This window comes from Geotrypetes seraphini, chromosome 1 (genome assembly GCF_902459505.1).
Source record: "Geotrypetes seraphini chromosome 1, aGeoSer1.1, whole genome shotgun sequence".
NCBI lineage: Eukaryota > Metazoa > Chordata > Amphibia > Gymnophiona > Dermophiidae > Geotrypetes > Geotrypetes seraphini.
In genome coordinates, this window is record NC_047084.1 from 296,350,648 (window position 1) to 296,363,396 (window position 12,749).

Below are 12,749 nucleotides of genomic sequence, written 5' to 3' on the forward strand. Positions count from 1 at the left end.
CCTACAAAAAAGAAACAAAAACCCTACTCTTCAAAAAATACATAAAACCTATTTAAAACGACCAGATCCCAAGCTTCACCTATACTATCTACTCCTTTTCAAATCTAAAATGTTCAAGTTACCCATTATGTATTACCTAATTTCATGAGAATTCTTATGTAATCTGCCTATATATGTCATAACATCATGACAATTCTTATGTAATCCACCTTGAACCGCAAGGTAATGGTGGAATAGAAATCACTAATGTAATGTTCAAGCGCAGTTTGTTCTTCTCTGCATTCCTTTGTACGACACTACCGTGTGGATGTTCAAGTGCGTTGGGATGCGGTATTCGGTGAACGTGTTCTGGTGTCGGCCCTTCGGGGGTCCCACCCTTAATGGGTACTGCTTTGGTACGTCCCATTCGTAAGGGGTCCCACCCTTAATGGGTACTGCTTTGGTACGTCCCATTCGTAAGGACTATACTAGTCTACCAAGCGATACAGAAGGAGAAATTAGGTTCTTACCTGCTAATTTTCTTTCTGTTAGCTTGTAGACTGGTATAGTCCCCCATCCTATCTGTCTTTGTGCAGTGATTGTGGGTTTTTTGTTTTGCTCACGTGCAGATTTTCTTTTTTCTGCGGGTTCTAGAATTTTTCTAGGATCGGGGAGAAGTAAGAACAGCGGCTATGGCTCAACTGGCTTAGCTGGTGAACTGTGGGGATATTTTCTATTCCAGGATTAAGTTCTACACATGTTCCAACAGTTGTTTATAGATGTTTATTGTTTTTCCACTCCTGTTCAGAGTGTGTTTTTCTGTTTTCAGTTGAAGTCTTTCCTAGGTTCTGCTTGGCTATTCGGCAGACTGGATATCTAGGGGGAAGCTATACTGATATACAAGTTTGTTCTCAGTCTCCACCTGCTGGTAGCAGTGAGGTATATAACCCATTCGTAAGGATTATACCAGTCTACAAGCTAACGGAAAGAAAATTAGCAGGTAAGAACCTAATTTCTCCTTCTTTAACCAAGATGAACAGCTCATAAAGATGAACGCAGAACTTTGAGGGACCCCTGCTTGAAAGTTGCCAGCAGGAGAATCGATTGCCATTTTTCACTACACAATAAGTTTGGTTAGAAATTCACTGAACTAATTAAGAACAGTGCCTTGCAAAAATACCCGTTCATAATTTTAGATTAAGAAATTGTAAATTATGGAACCATACTGAATAATTCAAAGTTTCAGTTTTAGTATGTAAAACTAGATTCCCTTTAAGTTAGATGTTTCAGGCTGTGTGATTTTCTTTTAGCATTTGACCTTCAGGATTTAAAATCTCAAGAGCCCTGTCTAAAGCTATGAACCTGGACAGACTCTCCAGAGAAATTTATATAGCTGAAACAAACTACGAGATCATCATCTGTTTGTGAAATTAACCTCCATAGTGCCACTTTTAGAGACTACTCTAGGTTCCCGCCTGTTAGCCTACTTACTCGCCCCTTCAGGATATTCAGAATAAGAAGCAATTTTGCACTCTAAGTCACCAGCTGTTCTAACTTCCAGTACTGCTTTATGATATGATTAAATATATCACCCTCCTCATGCTCTTTCCTTGTCAAAGCCACACAGCCAAGAACAGGTACAACATGGCAGCTGCTTGGTATAGGGGGCAAGGAGCAGATAATGGCACTCTTACGTAAACTTCCAGATCTGATTGATTTTTTTCTTTTTTCTTTTAAAAATTTCTTCTCGGCTTAATACCTAAGCAAAAAAAAAATACCTAAGCAAAAAAAAAAATACCTAAGCGGATAACAATAAAACACACATATTCAAATACATACAGATAAGACACAACAGAGCATTTTCATAAAACTCCTCCCTACCAATCCTGAATACCTCTGCTAAAAATAGCGTGCAGCTAATAAAAATTTGCTCTTTACAAAGCTCTAAAATAGCTTTCACAGTGCTAAGCTAATAAAAAGCTTTAACAAATAAAGTTTTCAGTTGTTTTTTAAAAGACCTGCAACGTGACACAAACATGCTCAAGAAATGGGCTGGGACATGGCAAATGAGGTTTGATATAGAAAGTGTCAGGTGATGCATGTCGGTAACAAAAATGTTATACACAAATACAGGATGTCCGGTGCAGTACTTGGAGAGACCCCCCTAGGAAAAAGACTTGGGAGTACTGGTTGACAAGTCAATGAAGCTGTCCGCGCAATGCGCGGCGGTGGCGAACAGAATGCTAGGAATGATTAAGAAAGGGATGACGAACAGATTGGAGAAGGTTATCATGTCGCTGTACCAGGCCATGGTACGTCCTAACCTGGAATACTGGGTCCAGCACTGGTCGCCGTACATGAAGAAGGACACAGTACTACTCGAAAGGGCGAGAAGAGCGACTAAAATGGTTAAGGGGCTGGAGGAGTTGCCATACAGTGAGAGATTAGAGAAACTGGGCCTCTTCTCCCTTGAAAAGAGGAGACTGAGAGGGGACATGATCGAAACATTTAAGATAGTGAAGGGAATAGACAGTAGATAAAGACAGGTTGTTCACCCTCTCCAAGGTAGAGAGAACGAGAGGGCACGCTCTAAAGTTTAAAGGGGATAGATTCCGTACAAACGTAAGGAAGTTCTTCTTCACCCAGAGAGTGGTAAAAAACTGGAATGCTCTTTCGGAGGCTGTTATAGGGGAAAACACCCTCCAGGGATTCAAGACAAAGTTAGACAAGTTCCTGCTGAACCGGAACATACGCAGGTAGAGCTATCATCTTGGGCACTGGTCTTTTGACCTAGGGTCCGCCGCGTGAGCGGACTGCTGGGCACGATGGACCACTGATCTGACCCAGCAGTGGAAATTCTTATGTTCTTATATCCTAGCTTTTCACAAACATGGACCCACTACTGAGATAGCCGCTGTTGTGTTTTCATATAATGTGCCTCACCAAGTGCTTCAATTAATAACCTCCTTGCAGACTGAGATCTCAAAGATCTGAGATTTATGTATTGTTTCAACATTTGAGTTAGATACCAGGGAGTCACCCTTTAGCTTGCCCTATGTCTTTCTCAATAACAGACTATGGACATTTCTTCCGGGAAATTGTCCAAACCCTTCTTAAAACCAGCTACACTATCCACTCTTACCACAATCTCTGGACACTGCATTAAAGGATAAGTAAAAAAATGAAATGTATGCTGTTTTCACTCTTTCTTTATTTATTTATACATTTTGGAAAAAAAGACAATTGTTAAAACAGCAGTAAGCATATTAGCTACATTCAATCAGAAGGCTATGATATATGAACCCAAAGAGAACAATCACAGATGTGGATACATTGAGGGCTCATGAGCCATTCTGTAACTGAACCATAACTAGTGAAGTTTATATTCGTTGTGGGAGTTTCCAATCTGCCTCAACTTTTTCATCTTCACTCTCCTTTACTGCTTCCATAGATCCCTGCCTAGACAAAATAGTCACAAAACTTATATCTAAGCTGTTTATAGTGAGTAGTGCTTAGGTACTTTTAAGTGTTTCCTCATCTGTCCTGGCAAGCTCACAATCTAATTATGATTCCTGGTGCTATATCCATTAATCACTACCTTCCTCCGGAGAAGGGCTGCTCAATTCCAGTCCTCGAGATCTACAGGCAGGCCAGGTTTTCAGGATATCCACAATGAACATGCATACGAGAGATTTGTATACCAAGAAGGCAGTGCAGGCAAATCCTGAAAACCTCGCCTGCCTATAGATCTCGAGGACCGTAATTGAGCAAAGTTGGACAAGTTCCTGCTGAACCAGAACATACGCGGGTAAGACTAGTCTTTTAGGACACCGGTCTTTGACCTAAGGGCCGCCGCAGGAGCGGACAGCTGGGCACGAAGGACCACTGGTCTGACCCAGCAGCGGCAATTCTTATGTTCTTATGTACGAGTGTTAGAACATAACTGGTGCACTGCTTCTCCTGTATTGGGGTTATGACATCGTGAATGGAGGTTAATACTGCCTCCACATAGCTTATGCACACACAAACTCTAAAAGTGGCAAGGATATGCCAGATTTTGTGAACACCCTGTGTATGTGTCATTTTATCTTGTCTGCTGTCAGTATTGGGGGGATGCTGGACTAGGGGCTGGGAGGGTGATATAACAGTAATGCTTATGGATCACATTGTTCCTTTCAGGTTCCCATAATAATGAGAAAAGGAAAGACTCTCTGCAGTGGCTTAATCGACATGCTGTGCCGTATTCTCCTCTGGCTCCTTATCCATCTTCCTATAAGGGTAAAAGTTTTTGCAGAGTGTTATAATGGTGGTGGGCACTTTATTTTGGTGGGAGAGAGAGGGGGGGGCACAATGTTTTCTTTGGTTTGCGAATATTGCAGAGGTTGTGTGACGGTAGTGCATGAGTGAAATGGTGTGGTAGTCGTGTTAGAACACTCTTCAAGGTAATATGTAGAAATAAAACAAAAACATGAAGGAAAAAAATACCTTTTCTTTAGTACCCTCCAGACCAGTAGAGATTAATCTTTACGAATGGGTATATATCCAATCATGACCAGCAGGTGGAGACTGAAAACAAAACTGTGGAATAGTACATCAGATATCCCCTTCTCTATTCTTATCAATCTACTTTAGTCTCCAGCAGGTGTTGAGTAAGCTGTACCCATCTCCCTTGGTAGGGCTGTTGGAATTTGTTTAGGGGATTTCTAGTCCCTGTTTTTGGCCGGACAGAGCTTGGGTGGGCCCTGTTTGGGGTCCGTCCGTCCTTGGGGGTGTCAAACCCGGCGGGTCTTGAGCAGGGTCCCTCCCTCACTTCCTCCACCTCCCCACATTTTTTTTAGAGGAGCCTCAGCAGTAAGCTTGCCCCCTAAATCAAACAAGGCATATTGCTTCGAGAGCCTATGGAGTCTGTTCTGTAAAAAAAAAAAAAAAAATCATGAGGTAGTGCTGGTCTGCAGGGTTGCTTCCCTGTCAATTTACTGTATTTTTGTACTAACCGGCACTTTTCTTCTAGCTAGGTCGCGTATGGAGCAATTGTGCCCTTCTCCGGGAGAGTGGGACACAACTTGGTCCAGCCGCGAGGCACTCGTGGCCATCCTGAACTTGGCGGTTTGGGCCGGTGAGGTGGTGGAGCTCCGTCGGCAGTGGCTGCAGGTGTCTAGAGCTCCACGGCCTTAGTGCCTTGTGAGCCGCCTGAAAGCAGTGAGGCAGCCCGATCTTCTCTCACTGCCTCCGGAGGGATTCCCTGAACTGCTGATGGTAGGGGAAAAAGGATTCCCTCTCAGCTTATTTTTTTCAACAGCTGATGCCGGCTTGCCTGCTTTAGCGTCTGGCACAGTTTAGGTTTCCCAGCCGCTACAGGCCCTGGAGATGTTATTTTTGGTGGGATTTTCACCATTTTGACACAGTTCCCTCCATTTTGTCTGCAGCCTCAGGTGACCTTCCCCCTGTATTGCAAACACAGGGGCAGGTTTGAGCAGGGACCCCCTCCAGGGGTTTTTTCCCCCCGATTTAATTTTTTTCTTTGTGCAGACAGTTGGGGGTCCCACGTGCGCCTGGGTGGTTTCCGGGGTGGTTTCCTTCCACCCCCTGTGACTTTGCCTCCCTATTTTCATTTGGATTGTGGATTGGTGGTGGGTGGTGGGAGGAGCGTGTTGGCATGGATGAGGACCTGGCCACTTTGGCGGGCTTCCAGGATCCTCTTGAAGGGAGGGCCGCTGGCAGCGGGGGTCGGGTTTCCCGTCTTCCAGTGCAGAGGCATCTGTGATGCGCCTTTTATGCAGAGGGATGTGCTTTTAGACCTGATTTAGCAGGTCTTGGTGCTACATTTTTGAAGATGCGCCACCGGAGACCCCGCGTAGGGGGGCCCCTCTGCTTCAGGGGGTCTGTCCTGTTTCCCGTTTTTTACCTGTGCATCAGGATTTTCGGGCTATCGTGCTGGTGCAGTGGAATACGCTGGGGGAGCCGTTTCGGTTGGCGTGTGCCCTGGCTCGTTGGTATCCCATCCCGGAGGGGGATAGGGCTACCTTAATTTCGACAGTGGTGGACGCAGTGGTCTCGGTGATTGCCTGTTGTGGGCGGTTCCGCCCTTAGGGTCTCTGAGGAGCGTATGTTAGAGACACTTCTTAAGCAGAATTTTGATGTCTCTGTCTTGGGGGTCCAGGCGGCTGTTTGTGTGGGGCTGGTGGCTCATGCTGTATTTCGGTGGTCTGAGCATGTCCTGGATCGTGAGTCTGATGACTGTTCCTTAGTGGATCAGGAGGTGGCAAAGATTGAGATGGCTGCCTCATTCCTCTCGGATACTCTTTATGACTTGGTGCGGCCTGCAGCTAAATCTGGGGCTTTTGGTGGCCACGCGCCATACCTTGTGGCTTCGCACTTGGTCGGCGGTTGCCGCGTCCAAAACTAAACTTCCAAAATTTCCCTTTCGGGGGTCATTTTTATTTGGAGAGGACTTAGATAAGTTGGTTCAGACTCTGACGGACTCTAAGGTGCCCCATCTGTCTGAGGACCATGCTCGCCCGGCGTCTCGGGGTGGCACTGCCCGGGGGCATCTGCGGGAATTTCACAAGTTTCACCCTGGGCGTGGGGCTGCTTTTTTCCAGGCTTCTGGTTTTTCCCCCGGGGTTGGTTGGCTCAGCGCATGCAGTCTTTTGGGGGGGCCTGTCGGGGGGGATGGGAGCCCCCCCACCAGTTCCCCCGCTGCCCATCCTGCGCGATGGCTCTTTGCCAGCGCCCCTTTTGGTTCCAGTGGGTGCCCGGCTGCACAACTTGTTTCCCAAGTGGGCTGAGATCACGTCCGATCAGTGGGTCCTGGAGGTGATACAGGATGGTTATGCTCTGGAGTTTGCCTGCTCTCTGCCAGATCATATCTAGCCTCTCCCTGTCAGGTGGCATGGGAGATGCTAGCCTTTCACCAGACCCTTCAATGCTTGCTAGATCTCATAGTGGTTGTTCCAGTGTCCCTTCAGGAATGCGGCACCGGCTGGTATGCCATTTCCTTTGAAGTGCCCAAGAAGGAGGGGATCTTTCGGCCCATTTTCATTGTAAACAGGGGTCAACATGGCTCTCAGAATTCCCTCTTTTCACATGGACACCCTGCAGTCTGTCCTTCTGGCAGTTCATCCAGGGGGGTTCCTGGCTTTTCCTACTTGCATGTTTACATTCGGGCCTCTCATCAGCGCTTCCTTCACTTTGTGATCTTGGATCAGCACTATTAGTTTTGTGCGCTTCCCTTTGGCCTGGCCACGACTCCCCAGACATTCACCAAGGTGATGGTGGTCGTCGCGGTGGCCTTATGGTCGGAGGGCATTTTGGTGCACCCTACCTGGACAACTGGTTGATTCGGGCATAATCGTTTCAGGAGAGCACTCGGGTTACAGCTCGGGTGGTGTCAACCTTTCCAAGAGTCGGTTGGTCCCAGCTCAGCGTCTGGAGTACCTTGGGGTTCTGTTCGACACCTCCTTGGGGAAGATCTCAGATTCGCCTCCTGAGCAGAGTTATGGTTCTGCCCTGCTCATAATTGCACTGAAATGATAATTGTACAAATATTTCCGATAAAATATTGTTTATTAAAATTTAACAGACATCCTGTTTCATAAAGCAATTAGTTGTACAATGGAGGAACATCACAAGTCAGAGAGTGTAAATGCAACTTCCCTGACTTAACGCCCTCAAAATTCTGTTCTGCTAGGTTCACTTAAATATACCTAATATGACGACATTTTCCTGCCTTTCATATAATTGGTCAAGAATACTTGATACCATATAAGGCGCTTGCATGCATATTGGGAGAGTGTCTATCCTCCTCACACAAGAATTCCTAAAAGTTACATTTTAATACTAGCTTATCTGATAAAGAAAGATACAGAAGAAACCAAGAAAAGGTATTACAATATACTTGCAGAGGAAAAATCATTTCTCCTTAACAGTCAAACTGCTGCTCCCATATTAGTGAGTCATTTAAGAACATGCACTGAAAATCCTGCGTCTCATTGAAAGAGAAGGAGAGTGGCCAATCCACTCCCACAAACCCTACGTTTTCTTATATGAATCCTCCATATATAATTTTTAGAGGTTATTATATTTCAATCTGAACCCTTGAATATGAAAGTTCCTACATTAATAGTTTACTAAAATTTAATTCTTCATATATGCATTTTGTATATCCGATTAGAATTTCTAACTTTACCCTGCAATAAAGGAGAGGGAAACCCTTCCCCTGGAATATAATCGCTGTAGTAGTGCTGCCCGATTCAGGAAAAAAAATTTCGATTCGATTCAGCCTACTGAATTGGTTTTTCGATTCGATTTGATTTTCCTGCCCAATTGGGTGTTTTTTTACAAACATCCTGGTGGGTTTATTTTATAGCCTCTTCACCCCCTTTGCCTTCTCCTAACCACATTGGCGCTGTGGTATAAACAAAATAAACAAACAAAAATCACTTTTCTTCTTCTCTCTTAAATCCTAGCCCACGTTTGTGGTCTAACACCAGCTCTGGCAGGATACACATTTCAAATCTGACATATTGTAATTACAAAATGGAAAATAAAATTAGTTTTTCTACCTTTTGTTGTCTGGTCATTATTCAAATTTGTTGGTCCCAGGCTCTGGTTGTCTTCTGATAACTTGCTTGCCAGGGTCTCCTTCTTTCTCCATTTTAACCATCCATCTGCCATCTGTCCTCCCCTTCCGTTTCCCTTCCCTCCCCCGGAGGCTGGCATCTTTCTTTTTTTCCGTCTCCATCCACAGATCCACCTTTTCTTAACTACCCTTTCATCCAGCATCTCTCCCTCCTTCCCCACCACCCCAGGGTCCACCATCTCTCCCTTTCTTTTCCCAACTACCTTCCTATCCAGTATCTCTACCCCCCCCCCTCCACACCATCCCTTGTGTCCAACTTCTCTCCTTTTCTGTTCCTTCCCTCCCTAAATACCATTGTCCATCATCTCTCTCCCTCTCTTCTATTTTTAGACCCATTATTTCATCTCCCTCCCAAAGTCTGGCATATGCACGTCTTTTTGAACCCCCCTTTCCTCCCTCCGTGTACTTCTACACAATGGCCACCCCCTGGTCTGTCCCCCCTTTGAAGGCCTGCCTGTCCCCTCTGAATACCTATGCCACCATCCCTGACCTGTCCCTCTTTGAAGGCCTGTTCCCCCCTTAAAGGCCTGCACACCCAAGGTCTGTCCCACCCCCCAAGGCCTGTCCCACCCCACAAAGGACTGCTCCCCCCGAAGAACTGCCTATACCCCCTGAAGGCTTATGCCACCATCCCCTCTTTGAAGGCCTGTTTCCCCCCTTAAAGGCCTGCACCCCCTAAGGCCTGCCTGTCCCCCCTGAAGGCCTATGCCACCATCCCTGGCCTGCACCCCTCTTAAAGGCCTGCACCCCCCTTGAAGGCCTGTTCCCCCCTTAAAGGACTGCCCCTCTGAAGGCCTGTCCCCCCCTTAAAGGCCTGCACCCCCCCAAGGCCTGTCCCCCCCTTAAAGGCCTGCACCCCCCCAAGGCCTGTCCCACCCCTGAAGGACTACCCTCCCGAAGGACTGCGCACCCCCCCTGGGAAGGCCTCCTTGTTCCCTGCAGCGTTTACCTTATAGCTTGAGCCTGCAGCCGAAGATCGCGGTTACAGCGTCTTTGCAGTGCTTTGAGCTGTTTACTCTGCTGCAGTCCCACCCCTCCTCTGATGTCAGAGGAAACAGCTTAAAGCACTGCAAAGATGCTGTAACCACGATCTTTGGCTGCAGGCTCAAGCTATAAGGTAAATGGTGCAGGGAGGCCATGGGGAACATGGAGGCCTTCCCGGGGGGGGGCAGTCTTTCAGGGGGAGGCAGTCCTTCGGGGAGGCCAGGAGGGAAGCCGGAGAGCAGCACTTCCTGACTGACCCTCCCTCCTCGCCCTCTAAAACAGGTGTGGCAGTGGCCAGCCAGCAAGAGCAGCGCTTCCAGTAGCTCACAGAATAACTTACAAACTCTGTCTGCTCACATTTAAATCTCTTCTGTTTAAAACTCCGGCCTTCATCCATAGACTATTAATTCCTTATTCTTCCAATAGAACTCTAAGATCAGACCAACAGCATTTATTAACGATTCCATCATTAAAAACAATAAATACTCGCCGTCAGTATATTTTCTCAGTAACGGCTCCCCAAACTTGGAATTCTCTTCCCATCTATTTACGTGAGGAACTTAATTTAGACAAATTTAAAATCAAACTGAAAACTTTTTTATTTAACGACGCATTTGTCATCTGATTTATAGTTCTCTTTTTAACATTATTTAATTTCATTTACTTCTATTTCTCTTGTCTTCATATATTCAACTATTTTATCCCATCCTTTTCGTGTTTTCCTTAATTGGTTCCCCACCTTGCTTAATTACATTGTAACTTCTTTCCCGTCCTTCCTCTTGTTTCCAGTTCGTACAGTTATTGTCTAGTCTTGTCAGTTTTTAACTATTTTATTGTGTAACTTTATTAATATGTAAATCGCCTTGAATATTGAAAAGGCGATTAAACAAATAAATATTAAACTTGAAACTTGAAACTTGAGAGGGTCTGAATTGGGAAGCCGTTTAAAAAAAAAAAAAAAAATTTAAATCGATTCGAATCGATTCACCCGAAGTGAATCGGTGAACCGATTCGAATCGGGAAGCACTACTCTGTAGTAAGAAGAAATGTCCATCTCTATAGGTCAAAAGCCAAACCTTATCTGCCACAGGTCTTTGGAGACCAGACTGGGCACACATTGCAACAATGGAACTTCATAAAACTAAGCTACAGCCTGGGTGTATTTTCTCTGGTCTTCATTCTAGTGACCTGAGAGAAGGCCTACTCCTGTTTCCAGTGACCTCAGCACAAAACACATATTTAGATCAATATATTATCCCATTTTTGTCTTATCTGGTTTGTGTTCTGGCTTATCCAATTGTAATTTTATATAGCCATTAATAAACACTTCTCCTCTGCCCTTGGATTAGGTCCTTACCTTATAAATCAAACCCTGACTAGTAAATCCAGAGCAATGGGAGGAAAATATAATGGCTATTTTATTTGTCATGCTTGCCCATTCCACCACACATCCATCCATTTTTAATAGGCTGCCACGCCCAGGTTCAAAAGGGCCATATCACTCCTTATGGCGTCCCGGTGTCCTCGGGCGCAGGATTTCCTCCAAGTCTTGGGATCGATGGTGGCATCCCTGGACGTGATGAGGTGGGCACGGGCCCACATGCGTCCTCTGTAATATGCTCTGCTCCGGAGGTGGTTGTCCCAGAGGCACAGTTTGGATGTCCCTATCCCTCTGCGAGGCTTGACACGCTGCAGTCTTTGTTGGTTGCTCCAGACTTCTCATCTGGTTCAGGAGATGAGTCTGGATCTACCGCAGTGGACAGTGCTCAGTGGGGGGGCTCAGTGCTCAGGTCAGGCCACCTGGTTCATGGAGGAGGCGTCCTGGTCGATCAGTGTGTTGCAGACCAGAGCGGTCCGTCTGGCACTGTTAGCCTTCTGTTCCCTTTTAATGGGCAAATAGGTCAGAGTTCTGTCAGACAATGCCATGGCAGTGACTTTGGTCAATCATCAGGGAGGCATCAAGAGCGCTCAGGTGGCGCAGGAGGCAGCTCAGCTCATGCTTTGGCGGAGTCACACCTTCTAGACCTCTCGGCTTTTCACATAGCAGGGGTGGAGAATGTTCAGGTGGACTTCCTCAGTCGTCGCATCTTAGATTCCGGAGAGTGGTGTCTCAGCCCCGTGGCCTTTCAGTTGATAGTACAGGCTTGGGGGTCAGCCCCTGATGGACCTGATGGCCACAAGTAGCAATGCCAAAGTGCCACACTTCTTCAGTCGTCGCAGGGACGGTCTGGCCGAGGGTCTGGATGCTCTGGTTCAACCATGGTCAATGGAGGGACTGTTGTACATGTTACCTCCGTGGCCATTAGTGGGCAGAGTTCTACGCATTGTTCACCATCCGGGTCTTGTGGTTCTGGTGACTCCGGATTGGCCTCGACGACTGTGGTACGCAGATCTGGTGAGGCATCTGGTGGCGGATCCTCTGCCTCTCTTTGACGACCTTCTGACACAGGGTCCCATTCCCATGTTCGACCCATCTCCCTTCTGTCTTACGGCTTGGCTTTTGAAAGGGGTAGCCTAGGTAAGAAGGGGTATTCAGATAAGGTGATCTCTACTCTTGGGGTACCGGAGGCTTTCTACCTCTCGGGCTTATGTGCAGGTTTGCCGTCTCTTTGAGGGGTGGGGCCAGGCATGGGGGGTGGTCTCTTTTTGCGCTTCCCTGCCTACCATCCTAGAGTTCTTGCAAGATGGCCTGGATAGAGGACTGGCTTGGTCTTCTCTCCGGGTTCAGCTTGTGGCCTTGTCAGCCTTTTGTGGGTTAGTGAAAGGTCAGCGTTTGACAGCCATTCCTGATGAGATTCGCTTTTTGCAGGCAGCTCTCTGTTCCTTCTTGGGATTTCAATCTGGTTCTGTCTGTTCTGGTGCTCCCGCCTTTTGAGCCATTGGGTGGATGCTCTTTGAAGGACCTTACTCTGAAGGCGGTATTTTTGGTGGCCATTACGTCAGCTAGGCGTGTTTTTGGAGCTGCAGGCTGTCTCTTGTAGGGCTCCCTTCTTGGAGTTTTCTAGGGAGCGGGTTGTCTTGAGGCCTGTTCCTTCCTTTCTGCCAAAAGTAGTTTCTCCTTTTCATGTCAATCAATCTGTAGTCTTCCTGGTGTTGGGTAGTCAGGAGGGCTCTTCTGAGCAAAGACAGCTGCAAAAGTTGGATG

The 12,749-nt window shown here is 46.6% G+C and overlaps 1 protein-coding gene across 6 annotated transcripts in view; it reads left to right on the plus strand.

Moving 5' to 3' along the window:
* Positions 1-12,749, plus strand: part of LOC117364564 (PC-esterase domain-containing protein 1A-like) — a 163,098-nt gene that overhangs the window by 134,441 nt on the left and 15,908 nt on the right. For all 6 annotated transcript variants that reach the window (XM_033953914.1, XM_033953931.1, XM_033953922.1 and 3 more), the window contains exon 8: positions 4,159-4,257. In XM_033953914.1, the coding sequence (XP_033809805.1) occupies positions 4,159-4,257 (99 nt within the window). The remainder of the gene's footprint in view (positions 1-4,158; positions 4,258-12,749) is intronic.